Raw genomic sequence first — 25378 nt, 5'->3', positions numbered from 1 at the left:
GGCCCCATCCTTGCAGAAGATCAGCAGGAGGGATGTCCACTCCCTCCTGCCTCAAGGCCAGGGACCCCCTGACAACAAGCTCCCCCCCTAACAATCTCCCACCACATCAAGCCTGGTGGTCTAGTGGGCCAGTCTCCCCAACCCCTCCCTCTGATCCCCCCAGTACCCCCTGGTGGCAAGCTCCCCCCCCCAACAGCCCCCGTAGTCCCACCTATACAAGTCTGGTGGTCTAGTAGGCAATCCCCTCCTAACTCCCCCTCATACCTTTTTTAGAAGACTGGCAGAAGTAATGCTTACTCCCTTCTGCTGACAGACCCACCTCTTCAAAATGGCGGTCTTTCCCCCTCCCGGTGCATCCTGGAATGCACCAGGAAGGGGTCTAAGACCCTGACTGGCTGAGGGGCCTTAGGCATCTAGGCCAATAATGGACTTAGGCCCCTTCCTGGTGCATCCTGGTATGCACTGGGAGGGAGGGGTCTAAGATTCTGATCAGCCTAGGTGCCTAAGACCCCTCCTATAGGAGGTGTCTTAGGCACCTGGATGCACCAGGAACGGGAAGGCTTATCATTCTGAAAAGACAGGCCTGCCGGTGGGAAGGAGTGAGCAAGGTATGTTGATGTCAGAGGGGGGGGACGACAACCCACTAGACCACCAGGCTATACTGCCAAAAACTGCAAAAATAAAGCTAAGCAATTTACAAACTAAAAATAAAGGAAAGAAAACAAAATCCATGCAACCAACAAGAGGGATACAGTAATTTTTACAGTCCATATGCCTCTTTGATCTACCTGATAGCTAAGAGGATTGTGAAAAATTGCAAGAGGACCTTATGAAACTGGGAGACAGGGCATCAAAATGGCAAATGCCATTTAATGTGAGCAAGTGCTACATGATGCATATAGGAAAGAGGAACCTAAACTATAACTACGTGATGCAATGGAGGCGCGAATACTATTCAAATTTGCCTGTATTTGTTTCAAGCAGGCCTGGGGACTAGCGCCTTCTTACCTACTACCATATTTCACATTACACAACCCCTCACGACCAACCAGAAACCGTAACATATTTACATACCCAAAGATCACAAGCTGCAAATACAAATCCTTCTTGGGCAGGTCCTTCATGTACCAAGTAAGCAGTCCTGGCTGGGAAATTACATTAACGGAACCAGGCTGACCTACGGCACATTCCGGAAAGCAATTTTTTTTAAAAAATTTATAATTTTGAATACATTACAATATCCAATAATTCCAAAGGAAAAATCACACAAAACAATACGTAATCAAATCATACATACATAATTCCTTTTAAGCCCACATTAATGGGGAGCACATATTACTATTTCTAATCAAATAAGTTCAAGAAAACTAAAGGACAATAATTCTCGGTTCGCACTAAAGAACCTTGAACCTTACTAAATGGGATATTACTTTAAATTAATTCTCCTCATATTCTCAGCTAGATGAAACAAACTCATTTCTGTTCTCTCGCAACTAAAAATTGTTGTAGTTGTATAGGATCCCAAAAGGCATACTCAATATCTTGTAACTTAACCAAACATTTACAGGGAAATTTCAGGTAAAAAGATGCCTCCAGGGCCAAAACTCTATCCTTCAATTTCAGAAATTCTTTCCTTCTCAATTGAGTGATTCTAGAGACATCCGGAAAAATCCTGACTAAATCCCCACAAAATTTCATTAACCTGTTTTTAAAGTAAAGTTTTATTAATAACATCTTATCCATCTCGCTCATTCATGTTATCACCAGGGTGGACCGACTCTGGATCACATCCTGTGTATCTTCCAGAAATTCAGTCAAATTTACCTCTGGTGTGGCCAGATGGTCCACCTCCTGGGCAGATTCAATTTTTTTTGGAGGAATATAATAATAATTATTTATTGAAAATTTCTCCGCATTGGCCATTCCCAGTACTTCTTTAAAAAACTTCCTTAATAAAATTTCAGGTGACAATAGATGAGTTACTGGAAAATTGACTAAGCGGAGATTTTTTGCTCTATTCATATTCTCCATAGATTCAATTTTAGAATGTATCACTGTAGAATCTTTAGCAGCAGATACCGAGACAGCTTGTAAATTATTACATTGAGTTTCTATAATATTTAGTCGTTTATCCACCGGAAAGCAATTAAAACCGCACTATTTGACAAATTCATCAAAACTGAAACTTATTAAGTTATATGTTCCCTCTGTTCAACCTCGGTGTAATATGTTGTCCTCTTATCTATTTCTCATGTAATAAGTTGTACCCCCTCTTCTTGCATTCTGTAATTCGCTGATTGTCCAGCCTTCTTCGATATGAACCGCCTAGAAGTCTTCTCGACTGTGGCGGTATAGAAGTTATTATTATTTAATTAGGAGTCACTGCCCAGGAAAAGGATCTATTGTTGAGAATATTTTGAAACTCTCAGTTCAATGTGCGCTGGCTAAGAAAGCAAATAGAATGTTAGAAATTATCAAGAAAGAAATGGAAAACAAAGATCAGATCTTGTTGCCAAAATCGGAAATGTGAGGAAGGGAGAAAGATGGGCCTGTGGTGGATGGAGAGATTGAGAGAAGGGGGCAGATGATGGAAGTGGGGAGAAAGGGGAGAAAGAAGAGGTCAGATGATGGAAGTGGGGAGAAGGGAGAGCAAATGCTGAATGGAAGTGGAGAAAGAGAACACATACTGGATGGAAGGCGGGATAAAGAAAAAAGACATATGCTGGATGGGGGAAGAAGATAGAGTTAGTGAGATAGTGGAGGGGTGAAGGAAAGGGGTGGCATGCTGTGGGTAGACATAGTGAAAAGAGGGAAACTGAGGACTGCATAGTAAGAAAGAATTTAATTTAGACGGAGGCAGAAAATAAAGAAGGAAGACCAGAGAAGGAAAGGGAAGAGAGAGAGGAGAGAGAGATGTCAGAGAACGGGGAAGGAGACAGAGATATCAGATCTGAGCAGAGGAAATGAGAAGAGAGAGATGCTAAAATCCACAGGGGGGAGGGAAAGAGAGATGAAAGGAGAGAGATTACAGACCATAAGGGAACAGAGGGAAGATGATGGATGCCAGACCATGGGAGGGAGGGGTCTAGAGGAGAGATGGAAGGGGGAGACATATAGTTTCTGGAAGGGGCATAGAAGGAGAGAAGATGCCATATATGGAGGGGCAGAGAGATGGCAGACAGCGGATGGAAGGAAGAGCGTAACAAGAAGATTAGGAAAGCAGAAACCAGAGAAGACAAAGGTAGAACAAAAATTTTCTATTTATTTATTGCTTTAGGAGACATATGTCACTGTTTCTGTGGTGTTGCATTTTATGCAGAGTCCAGCTTCTTGCTGTTTCAATTTAACCTTTGTCTATGTATTTCTATTTTATCCCCCTTTTTACAAAACTGTGGAGCGTTTTTTAGCGCCAGCCATGGAGGTAGCAGTTCTGATGCTCAGAATTCTATGAGCAGCAGAGCTGTTACCACTGTGGCTAAAATCCACACTACAGTTTTGTAAAAGGGTGAGGGGTTAGTTTGTGATGACATATTCCATACTAGGCGAAGGTGTTTTCTGTGTTCTGTGTGTTCGAAAGACATGGTTTTCTGTTAGGATTGATGGTGTAGGATTGATCTGTACTAGTCTGGCTTGTTTAGTTTTATAAAGGGTGTATTGATGTACTGCTCACTGCAATATGTAAGATGCTGCCTTTTCCTAAGTACTCATGTGTGATGTGTGGCTTGTTACTAAAAATCATGTTTTTCGTACAGATGGAGGGGGGGGTGCCAAAAAAATGATGGGCCCGGGTGTCACATATGCTAGGTACGCCACTGATGGAATGGGCAAGATTTTGAAATGGTTGAAGAGGAACAGATGTTGGGACCATCCACAGAGTGCTCAGAGTTTGAAGAGCCCATGGACATAGCTGAACTTCCATTACAACTGCCTTTGGCACAGAACTGCATGGAAGTTGGGTCCTGAACCAGGAACATAAAGAAACACTGGCTGTTTGCAAATAAGCACTGTGGGAGTTTTTATTTCACTTGAAAGGAAAAGCTATGCTTTCCTTCCAAGGAAAAGAAGGAGCATGTTTGATGTTTGCGTTTGACTTTCTTTTGCTGGGACTTTACTTTCCCTCCCCCCCACGAGGCTGATTAAAGCCTATTGAAATCCAATGTTTGCACTGTGTTATCTAATGAACAGCTTTACTTAATCTTAATCAGATATTGTGTATAGGTCACAAATTTTTCCACCTTCTCTTCTATGCTTATTCATTTTCTTATATTTATTCTTTATTACCCTCCAGAACTTCAGATCGGCAACAGGTGCTCAGTCAAAAGCTTCCCCTGACTGAACTGCCTGTGCAGAAACAGGAAGCTGAGTCAGGGGAAGCTTTTGACTGAGCGCCTATTGTCGATCTGAAGTTCTGCTGATGCTGGGAGAAGGAGGCCAAACTTGAGTGCCGTTGCGGAGGGGGGGGGGGGGCTTGCCGATCTTGTTGCCAAAATTGGAAAGGTGAGGGAGAAAGATGGGCCTGTGGTGGATGGAGAGATTGAGAGAAGGGGACAGATGATGGAAGTGGGGGAAAGAGAGAGAAGGGGCAGATGATGGAAGTGGAGAGAAGGGGGAGAGAGAAGAGGGCAGATGATGGAAGTGGGGGAAAGAGAGAGAAGGGGCAGATGATGGAAGTGGGGAGAAGGGACAGATGATGGAAGTGGAGAGAAGGGAGAGAGAAAAGAGGGCAGAGGATGGGAGGAGGGGATAAATAAAAGGAGGGCACATGATGGGGGAAAAGGATTGAGTTAGGGAAATACTGGAGGGGGTGAGGGAAAAAGGTGGCGAGCTGTAGGTAGACAGTAAAAAGGGAAATTGATGAGAGGGTAGTAAGAACTTAATCTAGATGGATGCAGAAAATAAATTGAAAAGCAAAATGAGGGAAGAAAGGGATTGCAGAAGAGAAGTGTGGGAGAGTGAAGGAGAGGAGAGAGATGCCAGACCAATGGGGGTGAAAGGAGAGATGGAAGGGGGAGGCATACAGTTTCTGGAAGAGGCATAGAAGGAGACAAGATGCCATATAGGGGCAGAGAGATGGCAGACTGTGGATGGAAGGAAGTGAGTAACAAGAAGATTAGGAAAGCAGAAACCAGAGTAGACAAAGGTAGAACAAAAATTTTCTATTTATTTGTTGCTTTAGGAGACATGTGTCACTGTTTCTGTGGTGTTGCATTAATTTAACCTTTGTCTATGTATTTCTATTTTATCCCCCCTTTTACAAAACTGTGGAGCATTTTTTAGCGCCAGCCGTGGAGGTAGCAGTTCTGATGCTCAAAATTCTATGAGCAGCAGAGCTGTTACCACTGTGGCTAAAATCCACACTACAGTTTTGTAAAAGGGTGAGGGGTTAGGTGTTTTCTGTGTTCTGTGTGTTCGAAAGACATGGTTTTCTGTTAGGATTGACGGTGTAGGATTGATCTGTACTAGTCTGGCTTGTTTAATTTTACAATGGGTGTATTGATGTTGTACTGCTCACTGCATATGTAAGATGCTGCCTTTTCCTAGGTAATCATGTGTGACATGTGGATTGTTACTAAAAATCATGTTTTTCATACAGATTGGGGTGGTGGGGGTGCCAAAAAATGATGGGCCCCGTGTGTTACATATGCTAGGTACGCCACTGTCTACACCTGAAATTTCACCTAATGTCCAAGAAAAAGTCTCTGCTTGTTTGGCTGACATTGCTGCCTGGATGTCCTGCTATCATCTGAGCTGCTCCTCTTTCCTCCTAAACCCTCTGTTCTTCCCCCTCCTTTCTCCATCTCTGTAAATAATACTGTCTTTGTTCCAATCTCTTCTGCTCATAACCTTGGAGTCATCTTCAATTCTGACCTCTCATTTTCTATGTATATCCAACATGCTGCTAAGACCTATCGCTTCAATATCATCAAAATTCACTCCTTCCTCTCTGAGCACATTACCCAGACCCTTGTCCAAGCTCTCGTAACCTCACGCTTAGATTGCTGCAATCTACCTCTAACTGATATCCCTCAGTGTCGCCTCTCCCCCTTGCAATCTGTGCAAAACTCTGCTGCACAACTCATCTTCTTCCAACCTCTCTACGCTCATGTCACCCATCTCCTTAAGTCACTTCACTGGCTCCCTTTCTGCCATCGCATACAGTTTAAGATCATATTGCTGACCTACAAGTGTGTTCCTTCTGCTGCCCCTCAATATTTCTCTTCGCTTCTCTCTCCTTATACACCTCCCAGAGAACTCCGCTCCTCAGATATGTCACTCTTAACGTTACCCTTCTCCTCCACTTCCAATTCCAGACTTCGTTCCTTTCATCTAGCTGCCCCCTATGCCTGGAATAAATTACCCGAGTTTGTCCGTCAAACCCCTTCCCTTGTTTAAAAGCAGAGTGAAAATCCACCTTTTTGATATAGCTTTCAATCCTTAATCCTACTTCTCTGCCCTCCAACCCAGCCAGCTAAACTAAACTAAACCTTATGTTTATATACCGCATCATCTTTACGGATTCACTGATTAACTGTTCCCCTTAACTGTTCCATGACATCCTATTTGTCTGTGTTGCCTGTTTAGATTGTAAGCTCTTTCAAGCAGGGACTGTTTTCTTACTCTTTGTGATTCTGTACAGCGCTGCGTGCGTCTGGTAGCACTATAGAAATAATTAGTAGTAGTAGTAATAGTAGTATTTACCTGTCACATGGCAGATGAGGTTCAACGTGGATAAGTGTAAAGTGATGCATGTCAGTAACAAAAATCTCATGCACGAATACAGGATGTCCGGAGCGGTACTTGGAGACACCTCCCAGGAAAAAGACTTGGGAGTTCTGATCGACAAGTCAATGAAGCTGTCCACGCAATGCGCGGTAGCGGCAAAAAGGGCGAACTGAATGCTAGGAATGATAAAGAAGGGGATCACGAACAGATCGGAGAAAGTTATCATGCTGCTGTAACGGGCCATGGTGCACCCTCACCTGGAGTACTGCATCCAGCACTGGCCGCCGTACACGAAGAAGGACACGGCACTACTCGAAAGGGTCCATAGAAGAGCGACTAAAATGGTTAAGGGGCTGGAGGAGTTTGCATACAGTGAGAGATTGGAGAAACTGGGCCTCTTCTCCCTTCAAAAGAGGAGACTGAGAGGGGACATGATCGAAACATTCAAAATACTGAAGGGAATAGACTTAGCAGATAAAGACAGATTTTTCACCCTCTCCAAGGTAGGGACAACGAGAGGGCACTCTCTAAAGTTGAAAGGGGATAGATTCCGTATGAACGTAAGGAAGTTCTTCTTCACCCAGAGAGTGGTAGAAAACTTTAACGCTCTTCTGGAATCTGTCATAGGGGAAAACATCCTCCAGGGATTCAAGACAAAGTTAGACAAGTTCCTGCTGAACTGGAATGTACGCAGTTAAGGCTAGTCTCAGTTAGGGTGCTGGTCTTTGACCAAAAGGTGCCGCATGAGCAGATTGCTGGGCATGATGGACCATTGGTCTGACCCAGCAGCGGCAATTGTTATGTTCTTATGTCACAGATAATCCTATTAAGCACTGCTGAGGAGCTAACATTGAAGAGGCTTTTGAAACCCCGAGTTGTAGAGCAGTGTTTCTCAACTCGTTCCTGAAGTACCCCCTCGCCAGTCAGGTTTTCAAGATATCCACAATGAATATGAATGAAAGAAATTTGCATATAATGGAGGCAGTGTATGCAAATCTAATTTATGCAAATTCAATGTGGATATCCCGAAAACCTGACTGGCAAGGGGGTACTCCAGGACCGAGTTGAGAAACTGTTGTAGAGGGTTTGAAAGTTGATTCAGTTTATGTATGCCTGAACTGGGTTATATGAACATTACATTTTTCTACTGCTGGTTGAAAGCTGTTCAAACCCTGTAGCACAAGTATTCTGCAATGCAGGACTTTTTTTATTTTTAAACTAATGCCTGGAAGTTACACTGCTTGTTATTTTCCTTTTCTTGATTGAAGTTTATGAGTTTGCTTACCTGCATGAAGGTGGGAAAAACCTTTGCACTGAGAGAACTTTAACCTGGTTCCCTGAATGAGAAACTCTCTCATATTGGTTTATGTTTTTGCTTAGCTTTATATTTGCGGTTATTTATTTATGGTTTTGCTATACTGGTAAAAACAGCAAAAATAAAGTTAGAGGAGTCTAAGGGGTAAGCATTCGGATGTCATCTGAGGAGAAATAAGAAATTGATGTGGAAATCATGTGTGCAAATTCTGAGGGAAAACCCTTACTGCCTTTTCACAACTCAGCTGCAAACACTTGAAATACACTTGGCAAGAAAGAAGTGACCGTAGAGACGTAACTCTGGATTGCAAAGGATAGGAAGTAAATTGTACAATAAGCCAGCTCAAAAATCACATGAATATGAAGCAAGGACTCTGTCAGGCACTTCTACTGCTACTGTGGGCAAATAACAAAGTGGAAAATACAAACATGCAGTAAATTCTATCATTTGATTCTTTACTTATCCGCAAGGGCTATATAGTGGGTAAGAAATGTATTCTAAATCATTGGCTCCAGGACTCCCTACCCACCATTTGGTATTGGCGCAATAAATTCCATCTTCTAATGGTCTGCGAATCCCTGTCAGCTCGGTTTTCTCGTCATCGCAGTAAGCTGTTCTTGTCCATTTGGACGCCTTATTTGGATACTCTACCCCCTCTTATTAAAAGCCAAGTCCTCAACCGGTTGAGGAAGCCAGTGGTACCCGTGTTGCCAGTGGGTTAAGGGTGGGACAGGGGTGGGGGTTGGGGGGAGAGGTGGGGAGGAATCTACTGTTGGGTGGGACTTGGCCGTGTCTGGGTATAAGAACCCAACTCGGACTCCACCGGTCTCCACCTGTTCGGGTAGTTTGTTGTTTCCTTTCTATATACTGAAAATGCCGTATCAACTGCTTTGTTTGTTTGGACTTTATCATTTAATAAACTGTTTTGGAAAAAAAATCTATCATTTTCTTCAGTTTATAAACAGCACCAAAACTTAGGGCTCCTTTTACTAAGCTGCTCTAGCGGAGGCGTTAGCGGCTAGTGCGGCCAGCGGTTTAACGCATGCTATTACATGCGTTAAACCGCTGGCGTGGCTTAGTAAAAGGAGCCCTTAGGCGTCAGTAGGTGCCCTACCGGCAACTAAGTTAATTGAGAAATGTCAATTAAAATGGCAAAAAATGGTAAAAATAAAGCGCCTCCCAGCGCCTCAATAAAAGGCGCCAGAAACACACCTAAGTAGGCATTTTATGCCACTTAACGCCACTATAGGCATGGTTAACACCCCGAAGTGGTGATGGGTGCCATAAAGCGCCTACATAGGTGCGATTCACAGCATAGATAGACACCAGAAATGTAGGCCCGGAAAACCATGGCCTACATTCCTGGCACCTATCTTTTGCGGAGGTGCGATTCTCTATAGAGTGTCATTGCATAATGGACATGTGATTGGCAGCTGCTTTTTAGGTGGTCACCAATATCGGCACCCTATAGAGAATCTAAGCCTTGATGTATAAAATAAAGAATGACCACTACAAGCTATACTACACCATGGTAGTGTAGATTTTACTTTATCTGGTTTTTTTTTTTAGTTTCTCGTGGCCTATAACATCAGGATTTTTTAGGACTCTATTTTAAAATAATAAAATACCTGGGTTTGAGGGAAAAGTTTCTGGCTGCAGGGTTGGGAGGGACTGGAACAATGCATGCATTTTAGTATTTTCACAATCTCACCCTTTTTTTTTGTTGTTTGAAAATGGTATCCAGAAAAAAGAGATGTGAATGTGTGTGGATACCTTAGCTAATTTCCAAAGTACAGATATCAGTGGACTTTTCAGCTATGAAGGTGGTATAAAAATTGCCCTCCATAATTATAGTGCCTTGGACAAATGATTTCAGTGCTCGACTGTCCTGGCAGTAAGAAGTTCTTCCTTATTGCTCTCTTAAATCTGCCTCTGTCACAGCTTAGGTCCATTATGTCAAGGCTGGTGCAATGGTATTGGTGCTCTAGATCAGTGGTTCCCAACCCTGTCCTGGAGGAACACCAGGCCAATTGGGTTTTCAGGCTAGCCCTAATGAATATGCATGAAGCAAATTTGCATGCCTATCACGTCCATCATATGCAAATCTCTCTCATGCATATTCATTAGGGCTAGCCTGAAAACCCGATTGGCCTGGTGTTCCTCCAGGACAGGGTTGGGAATCACTGCTCTAGATCAATGGTCCCCAACCCTGTCCTGGAAGACCACCAGGCCAATCGGGTTTTCAGGGTAGCCCTAATGAATATGCATGAGAGAGATTTGCATATAATGGAATTGACAGGTTACGGCTGGTCTAAAATGGCTGATTTGCCTGACCTGAGTTAGAAATAAGTTACAATTTTATCACATATTTAAATCTAAGATTTAAGAAGAAATAACTCATAAAAATTGATTAAAAATTAAGTATACCAGATCCTATGAGGAAGCACAGCGGCTACAAAACTATAACATCTGTGTTTGTTACACAATAGATTGCCGCTTCTGACAGTTCTTGATGCAAAGAGACAAGTTTAGTGAGACAAGTTTATACTTTGTTAAGTATGATATTTTAATAAGTCAATTGTCTTCATAATAATTTAGGCATGTATCACCATTCAAACCATTCCATGCAAAACTTAATATTCATCACAATCCCAGCAAAAGTGGCAAAACTATTTGGAGTCTTGGCATTTGGATCATTTCATCAGTTCATGCCCAGATTTTGCAAGCTGTGCCTTCATGTTCTTAATACCCTTTCTTCTCTCTTCCATCACAGTACATCAGAGGAATATTATGATGATGTAGCAACCATCGGACCCTACAATAAAGGCCTATCACTTTCTAGAATGCAGAAATGCTTGAGTCCCAGACGAGGTAAACACATGTTCTAACAATACCCTTTCTCTACTCCAGGCTTACACGGGGAGAAGGGAGCAGTAGGGAGTCATTTCATAACAGGGTGCCTATTTTATAAAAAGTTTTTCATCACAATTAATTCTTAGGGAAGGGAGAGGCGTAATGATAAGGCTGATAGTCTCTCCCATTGCTTAAAACAAAGCGACTGCCAAATTGTTCTCCTTTGCTGACCTTTTCTGAAATATATAATTTTCTTTTTACTTTCTTTTTTTTCCTTTCTTGGTGTCCTAATTGTGGACTAAATAACGATATAAATTTTCCTAAATTGTGATTCATCTCACTGTAAAATTTAGTGAGTTTATTATTATAGATCTGTATTCAAGTATTGTATCCTTTATAAAGCCGTGCTAGCATTTTTAGCGCCGGCCACGGCGGTAACAGCTCGGATGCTCGTAGGACTTCTATGAGCGTTGGAGCACTTACCGTGGCGGCCGGTGCTAAAAACGCTAGCGTGGCTTTGTAAAGGAGGGGGCAAGATTGTAAAATAGCAAAAATAAAACAAAAACAAAAAATTAATTTGAGGTACAAATTTGTAACATTTATTCCATGATTCTGCTTGTGTACTCAATATAGGATATTTTAAAAAAAAATATTTTAAAATCCTATTACCGCACATCTCCCATTATATTTAAGATCTGAAAAATCTCTCAAATCACTCGTCACAATTAAAAACATACTATTTTAAAATGGAATTTGAAATAAGTTCCTTATAGCTTCTTTCTCTTTTCTTAATTCTTTTTTTTTAATTCCTTCACCTTTTAATTTTTTTCCCTATGATATTGTAAACCTTTCCAGGCCTTAAGAACATAAGAATAGCCTTACTGGGTCAGACCAATGGTCCATCAAACCCAGTAGCCCGTTCTCATGGTGGCCAATCCAGGTCACTAATACCTGGCCAAAACCCAAGGAGTAGCAATATTCCATGCTACCGATGCAGGGCAAGCAATGGCTTCCCCCATGTCTTTCTCAATAACAGACTATTGATTTTCCCTCCAGGAACTTGTCCAAACCTTTCTTAAAACCAGCTATGCTATCCGCTCCTGCCACATCCTCTGGCAACGCGTTCCAGAGCTTAACTATTCTCTGAGTGAAAAAATATATTTCCTCCTATTGGTTTTAAAAGTATTTCCCTGTAACTTCATCAAGTGTCCCCTAGTCTTTATAATTTTTGACAGAGTGAAAAATTGATCCACTTGTACCTATTCTACTCCACTCAGGATTTTGTAGACTTCAGTCATATCTCCCCTCAGCCGTCTCTTTTCCAAGCTGAAGAGCCCTAACCATTTTAGACTTTCCTCATACGAGATGAGTTCCATCCCCTTTACCATCTTGGTCACTCTTCTTTAAACCTTTTCTAGCGTCTTTTTACCTTGTCTGTCCTTACTGAGTTTTAATCTTTACCCAGTGGTTTTATTTCTTGTAAACTGCTTTGACTTAACTTTTCCTGTTTAAAATGATAGTACAGTATATCAAATACAATAACTGTAACTAACCGTTCCCCTCCTTTACCAATGTGTAGCATGGGTTTTAGCACTGGCAGCGGCGGTAACTGCTCCCATGCTCATAGAATTCCATTGCAAGAGGCTTCAGCTGCAACTCTGTGAATGAGGGTTTTTTTTTTATATCTTGCGTACTGCTTCTGCTCCAGAGATCATAGTCGTACACCACTAGGCCTACTGCTCAGGCATGTTCCTCCCCTTTTTACCACCGATACTCAACACTAACAGCATGCATAAATGACCTAGAAGAAGGAACATCCAGTGAGATCATCAAGTTTGCAGACGACACAAAGCTATGCCGGGCAATCAGATCGCAGAAGGATAGCGAGGAACTCCAGAGTGACTTGTGTCAGTTAGAGAAATGGGCGGAGAAATAGCAGATGGAGTTTAATGTGGAAAAGTGCAAAGTAATGCATTTAGGCAGAAAGAACAAGGAACACGAGTATAGAATGTCAGGTGCAACTCTGGGTAAGAGCGAACAAGAAAAGGACCTGGGTGTACTGATAGATAGGACCCTGAAACCATCGGCACAATGCGCGGCAGCAGGAAAGAAAGCAAATTGAATGTTAGGCATGATAAAGAAAGGAATCACGAGTAGATCGGAGAACGTTATAATGCCGCTTTATAGGGCAATGGTCAGACCATACTTGGAATATTGTGTCCAACATTGGTCTCCCAACCTAAAGAAGGATATAAACTGCTGGAGAGGGTGCAGAGACAAGCAACGAAGCTAATAAATGGTATGGAGAACTTGGAATATGAGGAACGACTTAAGAAACTGGGACTGTTCTCCCTTGAAAAGAGGAGACTGTGAGGGGATATGATTGAGACTTTCAAAATACTGAAAGGCATCGACAAAATAGAACAGGAAAAAAAATTATTTACAATGTCCAACGTGACACGGACAAGAGGACATGGACTGAAATCTAAGGGGGAGACAAGTCCAGGACAAATATCAGGAAGTTCTGCTTCACACAGCGAGTGGTGGACACCTGGAGATTATTATGGAATCCACCGTTCTAGGATTCAAAAGCAAATTAGATGCACATCTCCTTACGAGAGGCATAGAGGGATATGGGTGACTAAAACTATATCAGGTGTACACCTGACTGGGCCTCCGCAAGTGCGGATCACCGGACTCGATGGACCTTAGGTCTGATCCGGAGATAGCAGTTCTTAAGTTCTTATGCATATAATTCACATGCTGCTAATATTGAGCATAAATTGGTCCTTGAGAACCACTGTAAAAACTGGTGTTTTCCTCCACGGTCAATGGCGTAGTAAAGGGGGGGGGCGGATCACCCGGGCACTGTTTTGGTGAGGGCGCTGGCACCTCTCCTCCCCCAATGTGTGCACGCCCTCACTTCCCCCCCACCCCCCACCGTACCTCTAGCTCTTCACTGGCGCCAGCAGCAGCTCCAACCTGCTGCTCACGCCGGCCTCAGCAGCGCCCCTCCGACGTTGCTTCCAGGTCTTGCGGCTAGGAAGTAGTATCAGAGGGAGAGCCGATGCCAGCGAGGGCAGCAAGTTGGAGATGCTGCTCGCGCCAGGAAAGCTAAACAGGTACCTGGGAAGGGAAGGAGCACGCCTGTGGCAGCGAGGGTGGGGGTGGGGCGGAGAAGACAGCGAAGGGGGCCCCAGGTGTCTCCCACCCTAGCTACGCCAGTGCACACAGTGCGGCATTTTGTGCAAGCTTTGAAAAGTTCCTTATTAGTGAAATTTTATTCAAGTTAACACTAATTCTGTTCTGTGATGCTTCTTTTCCAGAAGAGAACAATGATTATGTGGAAATGCTTCCCAATGAATTTCCTCCTCCACCTGTGGGTTTTAGGTAACTATTTCAGCTTTCTGTTATTTGCACTGCCTGCACTGTGTTTTTGAACCTGATACTGCTCTTAAAAGAGATCACCTAGGGGCAGGGCTGCCCAAGTCCGGTCCTCAGGATCTACCGGCAGGCCAGGATTTCAGGATATCCACAATGAATATGCATGAGAGAGATTTGCCTGCACTGCCTTCTTGGTATGCAAATCTCTGTCATGCATGTTCATTGTGGATATCCTGAAAGCCTGGCCTGCCTGCAGATCTCGAGGACCGAACTTGGGCTGCCCTGACCTAGGGCATAGGTGGATGACTCGTAACACACTGAAAGGCAAAAGATCACCATAGCAGAGCCATCATGGACTAAGCTAAAGGAAGTCATGCCTCGCCAAATTGCTACATTTTTTGAAGGTGTGAATAAACATGTGGATCAATGTGAGCCAGTTGATGTACTATATCTAGATCAGGGGTATCGAAGTCCCTCCTGGAGGGCCGCAATCCAGTCGGGTTTTCAGGATTTCCCCAATGAATATGCATGAGATCTATTTGCATGCACTGCTTTCATTGTATGCTAATAGATCTCATGTATATTCATTGGGGGAATGATATGTTTTCAGTATTTGCCCCTCAATCATGGAATCTTTTACCTCAGTATATTAGGGACTTAAAAAACTTAGCCGTATTTAAAAAAGCATTAAAAACTTTCTTCTTTAAAGATGCGTATGATTCTTAAAGTTTTTTTTTGTTCTTTTTTACCAAATTTAACTTCCCCTCCTATTTGTTTTTTACCATAGTTGTAACCCTCTTTTTCTTGCTAAAATATTGTAATTTCTCCCCCATTTTTCCTCACAATTCTTGTATGTACTGTGTCTAAAACTAATATTTGTTTTAATATATAAGTATTTTTGTTTGTCATTTTTTTTTTTTTAATCTATAACAAAAATCAGTTTTTATATTATCACCATTGTTTATTTTACATGTTTTATGGTTTTGTACATCGCCTAGTAATCTATAATAGGCGATTCATTAAGAATCAATAAACTTGAAACTTGAACTTGAATCCTGAAAACCCGACTGGATTCCGGCCCTCAAGGAAGGACTTTGAGACCCCTGATCTAGATCTTCAGAGCATAACATATCTTCTTGACCACTTCAAATTTGCAAACAGAAAACATCTATGTGCAGTACGATTCTTTGACTTTCTATCATAAAGGGATGTGTTTATAGACGATTTTCTGGGATAAACAAGTTGGTGCTTACATCTCTCTTTCTATTTCTTATTTGGCCTTCAGAAAGTTGTTGAAAAACATATTTGTTTGGCAAATATTTTGATTCATTGGTGTGATCATAATCATACTATGATTGATTAGTATTTATTGGTTTGTTAACCGCACTGAACCATGAGGTAGCTGCGGTATATAAGAATCTATGTTATGTTATGTTAAAAGAATCTGTACTTGGACTAGTACATGATCTAGAACAGTGGTTCCCAACCCTGTCCTGGAGGACCACCAGGCCAATCGGGTTTTTAGCCTAGCCCTAATGAATATGCATGGAGCAGATTTGCATGCCTGTCATGTCCATTATATGCAAATCTCTCTCATGCATATTCATTAGGGCTAGGCTAAAAACCCGATTGGCCTGGTGGTCCTCCAGGACAGGGTTGGGAACCACTGATCTAGAAATAGGAATGAGTGAAGTGATCAAATTTGCAGATGGAGCAAAATTATTTAAAGTTGTTAAACCTGCATGCAGATTGTGGCAAATTGCCCGAGGACCTTGGGAGACTAGAAGACTGGGTATCCAAATAACAGGTGAAATTTAATGTAGACAAGTGCAACGTGATGCACATGGGAAAGAATAATCCAAATTATAGCTACATGATATTAGGAGTCACCACTCAGGAAAAGATTCTAGGTGTCCTTATGGATTATGATGGCAGCCAAAAAAAGCAAACACAATGTTACTAGGAAGGGAATAGAGAACAAAACAAAAAATATTATAATGCCTCTGTATCACTCCACGGTATGATTGCATTTTGAGCAATGGCATAGTGAGGGGCGGTGGTGCCATAAACCCCTCCCTCCTTCTGGCCACTCCCCCTGTACCCTTCTGGCCCCGCAACCTGGAAGTGATTTCAGAGGGAGTCAGGTCTGCGTGAGAAACAGGCTAGAGTAGCTTCTCACACTAGTGAAGATTTTATAGAGGTACAGGGGGCAGGGTAGGGAGGGGGTGAGTGTGGTGAGGGGGGTTGAAAAGGTACCAGCCCCCACCAAGATGGTGCCTGGGGCAGTCCGCCCCCCCTTACTATGCCACTGAGTTTGAGTACTATGTCAGTCACCACATCTCAAAAAAGACAGAGCAGATTTAGAGAAGGGTGACCTAAATGATTAAGGAGATTTGACAACACTCTTATGAGGGAAGGTTAAAGAGATTAGGGCTCTTCATCATAGAGAAAAGATGGCCGAGAGGAAATATGATAGAGATTTATCCATTTGTGGAGTTATTCTACTGTGATTGGGTTTGCTTTGTCACTTTCCAGATGGAATTGTGCTTGGTATTTTCTTGCTTAAGACGCAGCCTGGTACTGTACTAATATGTTTCTTATCTATCCAGTGAACTGAAACCAGGCTGGAGAAGTGAGAAGGACCTTAAAAAGAGACAGAAAGAGGAAAATGAATTCAGGAAGAAATTTAAGGTAACAAGAAGGACAAGGTGTGCATGAAGTTATAGAATAAAGTCAGATGTTGATGGGTTAGAGAGGACTAGCAGTTACATACTAATTGTAGACAATTAGGTGTAAGCATTTACCTCAGCTAGGGTTACCATATTTGCTAAGTCAGAAAAGAGGACACCTGACCTGCCCGTGCCCTGCCCATGCCCTATCCCACCCACAGTGCCCCTAGACCCTCACCCCCCCCCCCCCCCAACACAATCTCTCTCTCCAGTTCCCCACCCGGGCCTAGAGTTGGGTATGGCTTTTATGAGTCTCCCCTGTCCCCAGTACCTTCTCCAGTGCTGCAATTTAAAAACTTTGGGCAGCCAGCAGTGCTAGTGACATGATTCTTCTGCCATTGGCCTGCCCCAGATGCCTTCATCTGAAACTCAGGGAAGCTGTCCCTCTTCAAACAACACCCCCCTCCAGTGATGTAGTTAGGGTAGGAGGCGCCTTGGGTGGTTGTGCCCCCCCCCTATGCACCTCCCACACCCTCCTCTCTGCGCCCCCACTCCTTCCATGCCACGCTTCTTCCAACCTCCCATTCCACACTTGTGCTCTCCCTTCCCCCCCGTTCCTCTTAATCTTCGCCAGTGCGAGTGAGTTCTGCAGCATGCTCCTTGCATTGGATTTCCCTCTGTCACTTCTTGGCCCCATGACACGGAAATCATTCAGAGGGGAACCAAGCTGGCATGAGCAACAGGAAGAAGTTGCCTGTGCTAGCGAAGATAATACAAAGGTATGGGATGTAGGAGGGATGGCACGAGCATGGCATGGTGTGGCAGGGTGGGGTGGAGAGGTACTAGTGCCTCCACTGGCTTGGTGCCCAGAGCGGTCCACACCCCCTTACTACACCACTGCCCCCCCCCTTGTCCCTGCCCTGAGCAGTTGCCTACCTCCTCTCACTATACTGATGGACTCTTAGGCTTCCTTGGCTGTTATCATGGTTCTTACAGCTATCCAGGTGGTTCCACATTTGAGTTTGATTGATGCTTCAACCATTTTGCTGTGGCCTTCTTCACGGTGATGTCCATGTCCTGCTTTTTTATGTAGTGGTTATTGATCCAGATTGGTCGCTGTCTGTCCAATCACATTTAAACTCAGGAACAATAATTGGTCTTTGTTGCATGTAGAACCAGGGCCCTATTTGGAATTTCTATGCTCATATTTTGTCTAGTGGAATTTTATGTGCAGAATTTCGAGTAGGTAGGAATTTTATATGTGTAAACTGTCTGTGCATGCAGCCATGATAAAAGATGCAGATGAACACCATAATTAAGCATACAAGGTGTTTCCACAGTATTTTACTGTAAAGAAATACCTGAAAATCATGATACTTAGTTCTGGCTAGGAAGACTCTCAATAAGTTACCTCTATCAAACTGAATGGTAGAGAAGAGGAAAGGAAGATGTGTTGACTTCTGCTACCTTTGCCGAGTGGTCATTCTCCTTTTCTTACTGCAGTTCGAAGGAGAAATAAGAGTTGTGACTCGCATGATGGTTACACCCAGTGCAGGCATCAAGAAAGGTGGTGGGAAAGATCTTCCATTCAAGAAAGGAGAAATTATGGATGTCATTCAATTCTCAAACAAGGAAAAGATTATTTGCCGCAATGTACAAGGGAAATGTGAGTATTGGTTTGAAATGAGCTGGTATATTAATTTTTTCATAAATTTGAGCAAAGCCTACTGAAAATGTACGATGTGGAGCTTGTGTGTACTAAACTCAAAAAGCCATGGCTCTGGAGATCTTTTTTTAAAAATTCTTTATTGATTTTCCAAGCTTCAATAGTGCAGTACACAAAAATATCACATATAATGAGTCAATAAAGCATATTCAACTTACAAATATACATAACCAACCATTTCCTCCCACCCTTCCACCCAATGATTATTCAATTAAAACACAGAAGCATAGATTTTCCCAATAACCATACCCTAGTTGAGTTAGTAATATCCTCCCACCCACCCCAAATGTAAATATTCAAAGACCAAATTAGAACAGAAATAGCCCCCCCCCTCCCACCCCTTCCTGGATGTGTACAAAAATAAACAAAAACTGGCTCACAACCAAAGACCTACTATAGTGAAGTAATATAAGATGTCAACGGGCCCCAAACCAATTTAAATAAATTACTGTGCCCCAAACTATTGACATACATTTTTTCACATCTATAGCTGGAGCACAGATTTGCCCACCAGAAAGGGAAATTTAGGTGGTCATAGTTCTTCCAATTTCTGGAGATCTAAACCCTGCACTTTGAATACTGTGTGCAGTTCTGGTCACTGTATCTCAAAAAAGAATTAGAAAAGGTACAGAGAAGGGCGACAAAAATGATAAAATGGATGGGACAACTTTCCTATGAGGAAAGGCTAAAGCAGCTAGGGCTCTTCATCTTGGAGAAGAGACGGCTCAGAGGTGATTTGATAGAGGTCTATAAAATACTGAGCGGAGTGGAAAGGATAGATGTAAATCGCTTGCTTACACTTTTCAAAAATACTAGGACTAGGGGGCATGCGATGAAACTACTTAAGTAGTAGATTTAAAACAGACCAGAGAAAATATTTCTTCACACAATGTGGAATTAAACTCTGGAATTTGTTGCCAGAGAATGTGGTGAAATCAGTTAGCTTAGCAGGGTTTAAAAAAAGATTTGGTTAATTTCCTAAAAGAGAAGTCCATAGGCCATGATTGAGATGGCTTGGGAATATCCACTGCTTATTCCTAGGATAAGCAGCATAGAATCTTTTTTGCTACTTGGGATCTAGCTAGGTGCTTCGGTCCTGGGTTGGCCACTGTTGGAAACAGGATACTGGGTTGATGGACCTTCAGTCTGTCCCAGTATGGCAATTCTTATGTTCTTAAGTATTTCTTTCATTGCTCCTGAGTCTATCCCTTTCAACTCCATCCATTGTCCCCTCTTTCCAGAGTTTCCCTTCAGTTAAAAGAGACTACACTCAGATCCATTTATGTTATGGAGATATTTAAATGTCTTTATTATATTTCTTCCAAAATATATATATTAGATCTTTAAGTCTGTCCTTATATGCTTGCTTGATGATGAAGACCATTGACCATTTTAATAGCCACCCTCTTGACCAACTCCATTCTGCTTATATCTTTTTTGAAGGTGTGGTCTAAATAACTGTACACAATACTCTAAATGAGGTCTCACCAGAGACATCTAGAGAGGCACTATTATCTCCTTTTCCTGCTGGCCATTCTTCTCCCTATGCACCCAAGTTGGGTTACCCATATGGCTCCAGAAAAAGGAGGACAGATTGAGACATCCGGGTTTTACTTCCATTACTTTCAATGGAAATAAAAACCCAGCTGTCTCTATTTGTCCTCCTTACTTCCATTGTTTTCAGTGGAAGCAAAACCCGGTTGTCTCAATCCATCCTCCTTTTTCTGGAGCCATATGGTAGCCCTACCCCCAAACGACTCTCCTCCTCGCCAGGGTGTCGCGGCACACCTGAAATCCCAGGAGGCGCACTGGTGGGCCGCGGCACACAGTTTGCGGTATACTGCCGTAGTCCATTCTTCACGCTTTGCTAGATCCCTCCTCGTGTTATGCAAACCATCACGGGTGTCTACCCTATTATGTATTTCGTTAGCATCTGCACAGAGGAAAATCTTACCAGACAGCCTTTTCACAATATCGCCTACAAAAATATTAAAAAGAACCGGACTCCGAACAGATCCTTGCGGCAAACCATTGGTACCCTCCCTTTGCTCAGCATAAACTCCATTGACGGTGCTTTTCCTCAGGTTCTCCCCCAAAGTACGTAGCACTGCTTCCTTCATTTTAAGATTCCCCTGTACAGGTCTTGGACAGGATAGAGAAGTGATAGAGGCCCCAGAAGCAGTGGCATAACGAGGGTGGGAGGTGCCCAGGTTGGTGGTACTCTCCCCTTGCTCTCTTTTATGCCTCCCTGCTCCTTCCCTGCTTCCCCACCCCTGCTGCGCACGTGCCCCTTCCCTTCCCCCACACCTGCTTAGCTTCCCCGGCGCAAACGGCATCTCCAACTTGCCGCCTGCACCGGCGTCGGCTCTCCCTCCTATAGACTTATGTTTCCATTGGGGACAGACTTAAAGATCTCAATCTATATACTTTGGAGGAAAGGCGGGAGAGGGGAGATATGAAAGAGACGTTTAAATACCTACGTGGTGTAAATGCGCATGAGTCGAGTCTCTTTAATTTGAAAGGAAACTCTGCAATGAGCGGGCATAGGCTGAAGTTAAGAGGTGATAGGTTCTGGAGTACTCTAAGGAAATACTTTTATACAGAAAGGGTGGTAGCTGCGTGGAACAGTCTCCCAGAAGAAGTGGTAGAGAGCAGAGACTGTATCTGAATTTAAAAGGGCCTGGGATAGGCACATGGGATCTCTCAGAGAGCGAACGAGATAATGGTTAGTGTGGATGGGCAGACTAGATGGGTCATTTGACCTTTATCTGCCATCATGTTTCTGTCGCTTCCTAGTCGTGGGACCCAGACATAATGTCAGAGGGGAATGCCGAGGTCAGCGTGAGCAACAGGTTGGAGCTGCTGCTCGCAATGGTGGTGGTGGGAAGTGAAGGTGCATGTGTGGCGGGGAAGGAGTGGTCCAGTACCCCCCGCCAAGATTGCACCCGGGGCGGTCTGCTCCCCCCTTACTACATCACTGCCCACAAGACTTCTTCAGCTACTGCCGTTTTCTGTCCCTGTTTTCAGCAAGAGTTTGTATCATCCTTGTCACCTGCTATTCCTCTCCATGCTACCACACCAGCAGGGCTGGCCTTAGGGAGGAGACATTTGTATTAGAAGAGGCCACTTAGAAAAACCTGGGTGATCTCACGGACATGGGGGCAGTGGCTAGGCCACTCCTTGATTTCTTTTTCTGGATCCCAGTATCTAATGCTGGTCCTACAACGGTCCTGGTCTACCACCTATAAGCAATGCCTTATTATCCCTCCACTCCTGGTTTGCAACTCGAGCTCTCCTTACATTTTCCTTCTTGTTTGCCTGAATTGTCTGAAAGTGATGGCCAGACTGTTACGTTGCCATAGGTTGTTCGACAGCAATGCAGACACCGTTCCAGCTCTTTTTCCATAGGGTGTCTGATAATAATAATAATAACAACTTTGTTTTGTATACCGCCATACCCAGAGAGTTCTAGGCGGTTCACAGCAATTAATTAAGATTATAAACGATGAAAACATTGGAATTAACATTTTAGGAATGTACAGGTCATTGAAGTTGACAGGAATATACAATAGTGTGCAATAGGAAGGTAAAATTTTATTTACAGGAAATACCGATCATTGAAGTTAATTGGTTTGGTGGGTACAATAATAGGGGAAGGTGGAGGTTCACGTGTATTGATGGGAGTTGAAGAAGTAAGAGGGTGAGTTAGGGGTTCTGTCCGTGGAATAAGTGAGTTTTGAGTTTTTTCTGAAGTCAAGGTATGTGGGGTCGTCAAGTACAATTTGATAGAGATGCTGAGATAGTTATTGCTATGTTTCCATGGTAACTATAGTTCCTTTTTTTCAGATGGTTACGTGCCAAAAAGATTTCTGTTACAAATGTAAGTATTTGAGTGTAACTATCTGTGCTGCACTACGAAATTTGGGAAAGTTTATTTTTAAATAGTACTTTTTCTATTCAGCGCACATCTTTTTGGTAGTAGTTCAAGGCAAGTTTCATTCAGGTGTACCAGACATTTTCCTATCTCTGGAGGGCTTATGGTCTAATTTAGTAGCAAATGCAATGGAGGGTTAAGTGAATTGCCAAAAATCACAAGTAGCAGCAGGATTTGAACCCCTTGAAGACATCATTGTGCTGCATCCATACATGCGCAGGTGCCCTCCCGACATGGTCCCGAGGACGAGAACAGGTTGAGGGGGGGCGAGGCTGGGGCGGAACAGGGCCTGACTTGGGCGTAATGGGGGTGGGGCTGGGTAGAACTGGGCGGGCCTGGGGGGCGTGGCAATGGATCCAGATCTTACAGAGGTAAAATCTGGTAACCCTAACCTGGGGCAATGAACTGTTAAGTGGCTTGTTCAGGGCCACAAGGAGCAGTGCTGAGCCTGAACCTGCAACCTCAGAGTGCTGAGGCTACAGCCCTATCCACGAGGCCACGCCTCCACTTGCTTTGAGTACTACCTTGAAGACAAAGTACCCACAGACCTTTTTCTGCAAATACATTTTGAAACAAAAGTAGCAGACGCAAATAAAAATGCAATGCCTTTTGTTTTTAAGGTTGTAACTGCCTCTCTGGGGGGGGGGGATATAAGAAATGGTCCTGTATAGCTCTTGGACCAGTTCTTTCAAATTAGCTATTAGGTTTTATGGCTCTCTTTGTGCATCTGTCTCCCTTTACTAAACTTTGCCTTGTACATTATCCTATGAGGACATCACTTTTGTTATCTCTAAGACAGCTTCTAGCATGAAGGAAAAGACTTGGGCCCCAATTCACTAAAGTCAGTGATTGTTGCTAAACCTACGGCACACTGCGTATTTTCTGATCCAACCCATGCAAATGAGTAAAACCCCATGCAAAATAGCCAAGCAATTGATTCACTAACATTTGCTTGGCTATTTGCATCAGGTTTTACAATCCTAAAACCTGACTGCTTAGACCTGTCGGTAACTGTGTTACCGATGGGTCTGCTAGTTTTTTGACAGGTCTGCCAAAACAATGGCCAATCAGGGACTTCCTTAGGCTCCTCCATAAGGAAGTCCGTGATTGGTACAGGCGCCTCAGGCCCCTCCAAAGGCAGGAGCCCAAGGTGCCTGAACCAATCAGGGCCTTAGGCCCCTCCCCGTGCATCACATGATGCACCGGGGTGGAGCCTAAGGCCCGCTTTGCGCTGGAGGAGGCCAGAGGAGCAGGAGGACTGAGCACCCCTCCTGCTTCCAACTTAAAGGTATGGGGGATGGGGAGGAGGGGGGGATGATGGCGGCTGTGGGGCAGGGAGGAGAGAAAGACCTGACCCGACCATGGGGGGCCCGACAGCAGGAGCGAGTTGGCATCTCTCCTGCCTTAAGTTCGGTAGGCGGGCGGGGGGTTTGAGGGGAAGTTCTGAGAAGGGGGGAGTGGGCATCCCTCCTGCCATAAGTTCGGAATGCAGGCGGAGGGGGGGGTCAGGGGAAGTTCGACAGGGAGAGTGGGCCGATGGCAGAAGGGAGTGGGCAATCCCTCCTACAAGTTTTTTGGGCTGGGGGAGGGAGGGGGCGTTGTCAGTAGGCTTTTTGTTATACTGGGCAGATATTTTACATATGTAATACATACAAAACATGTGTACCATTAAAAAAAAAGAAAATGAAGAAAAGGTCTCCTGACAGAAGCCCTGACAGCAGTGACAGGAGGCTGCTTCTCCTGTCATTACTGTCAGGGCTCTGCACCGACTCAATCGCTCACTGAGTGATTGAGTCAGAGAGTTTGCATGCATTTGCTAGCTACTAGAGCAATAAGCTGAGACCTAGGAAAGTCAAGGTTTGAATCCCAGTCTGCCCCCAAACTCTGATGTTATTATTATTATTTATTTATTTATTTGATATCTCGCCTGTAACATCCAAGAACCTAGGTGGCTTGCAATGTTAAAACAATAAAAAAGAAATGAAAAGAACACCAATAATATATAGGAAAGTAAACAACTAACCCCTGTTTTATTTATTTATAAGATTTTCAATTTTTAAATACAAGCATTGCTTTTACACGATGCTACAGATCCAGAAATTATATTCAATAAAATTTATAAAGAAAACATTGACTATCTCTTATTTAGTCCACAAAAATGAGGATCAAGAAAAAAAATAAACTTCCAAGGAGAAGTAACAAAATGAATTAAGGTCACGGCATTAGATTTCCGAATTACAAGCAGCTGGTAGGTCAAACATCGCTAGACATGGTTACCAACCTGTCTTTTGATCCAATAAATTCTAAAAATTGTTTAGGCTCAAAGAAAAGAAAATTCTTATCTTGATAAGATACATAACACATTGCAGGAAATTTAACAAGAAATGTAGCCCCCAAAGCAAGAGTTCTTGGCCTCAAGGAAAGAACTCTTTCCTACGTCTCTGGGTTTTCTGAGCTAGATCTGGAAAAACTCAAACATTAGAGCCTGAAAACTTATCATTTATATGACGAAAATACAAATGAAGAATAAATTCCCTATCACTCTCCAAGGCCAGAGTTAACAGCATGGTAGTTCTATGAGTGACAACCTCAAGGGAATTTTCCAGGAATGAAGACAAGTTCATGTCCACTGCTTTATGTACTGGAAATTTTGTAGGAGTGGATTCCCCTTGTGGCGTCTTTATATTCAAATAATAAGCTCTAACAATTGGAGGTAAATTTTCTGGTGGAATGGCTAAGGTTTCACGGAAATATTTTCTAGCCATCTCAACTGG

General features: G+C 43.2%; 1 protein-coding gene across 5 annotated transcripts in view; it reads left to right on the top strand.

Moving 5' to 3' along the window:
• Positions 1 to 25378, top strand: part of PRAM1 (PML-RARA regulated adaptor molecule 1) — a 126217-nt gene that overhangs the window by 81137 nt on the left and 19702 nt on the right. For all 5 annotated transcript variants that reach the window (XM_033957356.1, XM_033957357.1, XM_033957355.1 and 2 more), the window contains 5 exons: positions 10812 to 10909; positions 14218 to 14281; positions 16885 to 16966; positions 18448 to 18610; positions 22517 to 22550. In XM_033957356.1, the coding sequence (XP_033813247.1) occupies positions 10812 to 10909; positions 14218 to 14281; positions 16885 to 16966; positions 18448 to 18610; positions 22517 to 22550 (441 nt within the window). The remainder of the gene's footprint in view (positions 1 to 10811; positions 10910 to 14217; positions 14282 to 16884; positions 16967 to 18447; positions 18611 to 22516; positions 22551 to 25378) is intronic.

This window comes from Geotrypetes seraphini, chromosome 8, assembly GCF_902459505.1.
Source record: "Geotrypetes seraphini chromosome 8, aGeoSer1.1, whole genome shotgun sequence".
Lineage (NCBI taxonomy): Eukaryota > Metazoa > Chordata > Amphibia > Gymnophiona > Dermophiidae > Geotrypetes > Geotrypetes seraphini.
This window is presented reverse-complemented; position numbering and strand designations above follow the sequence as displayed.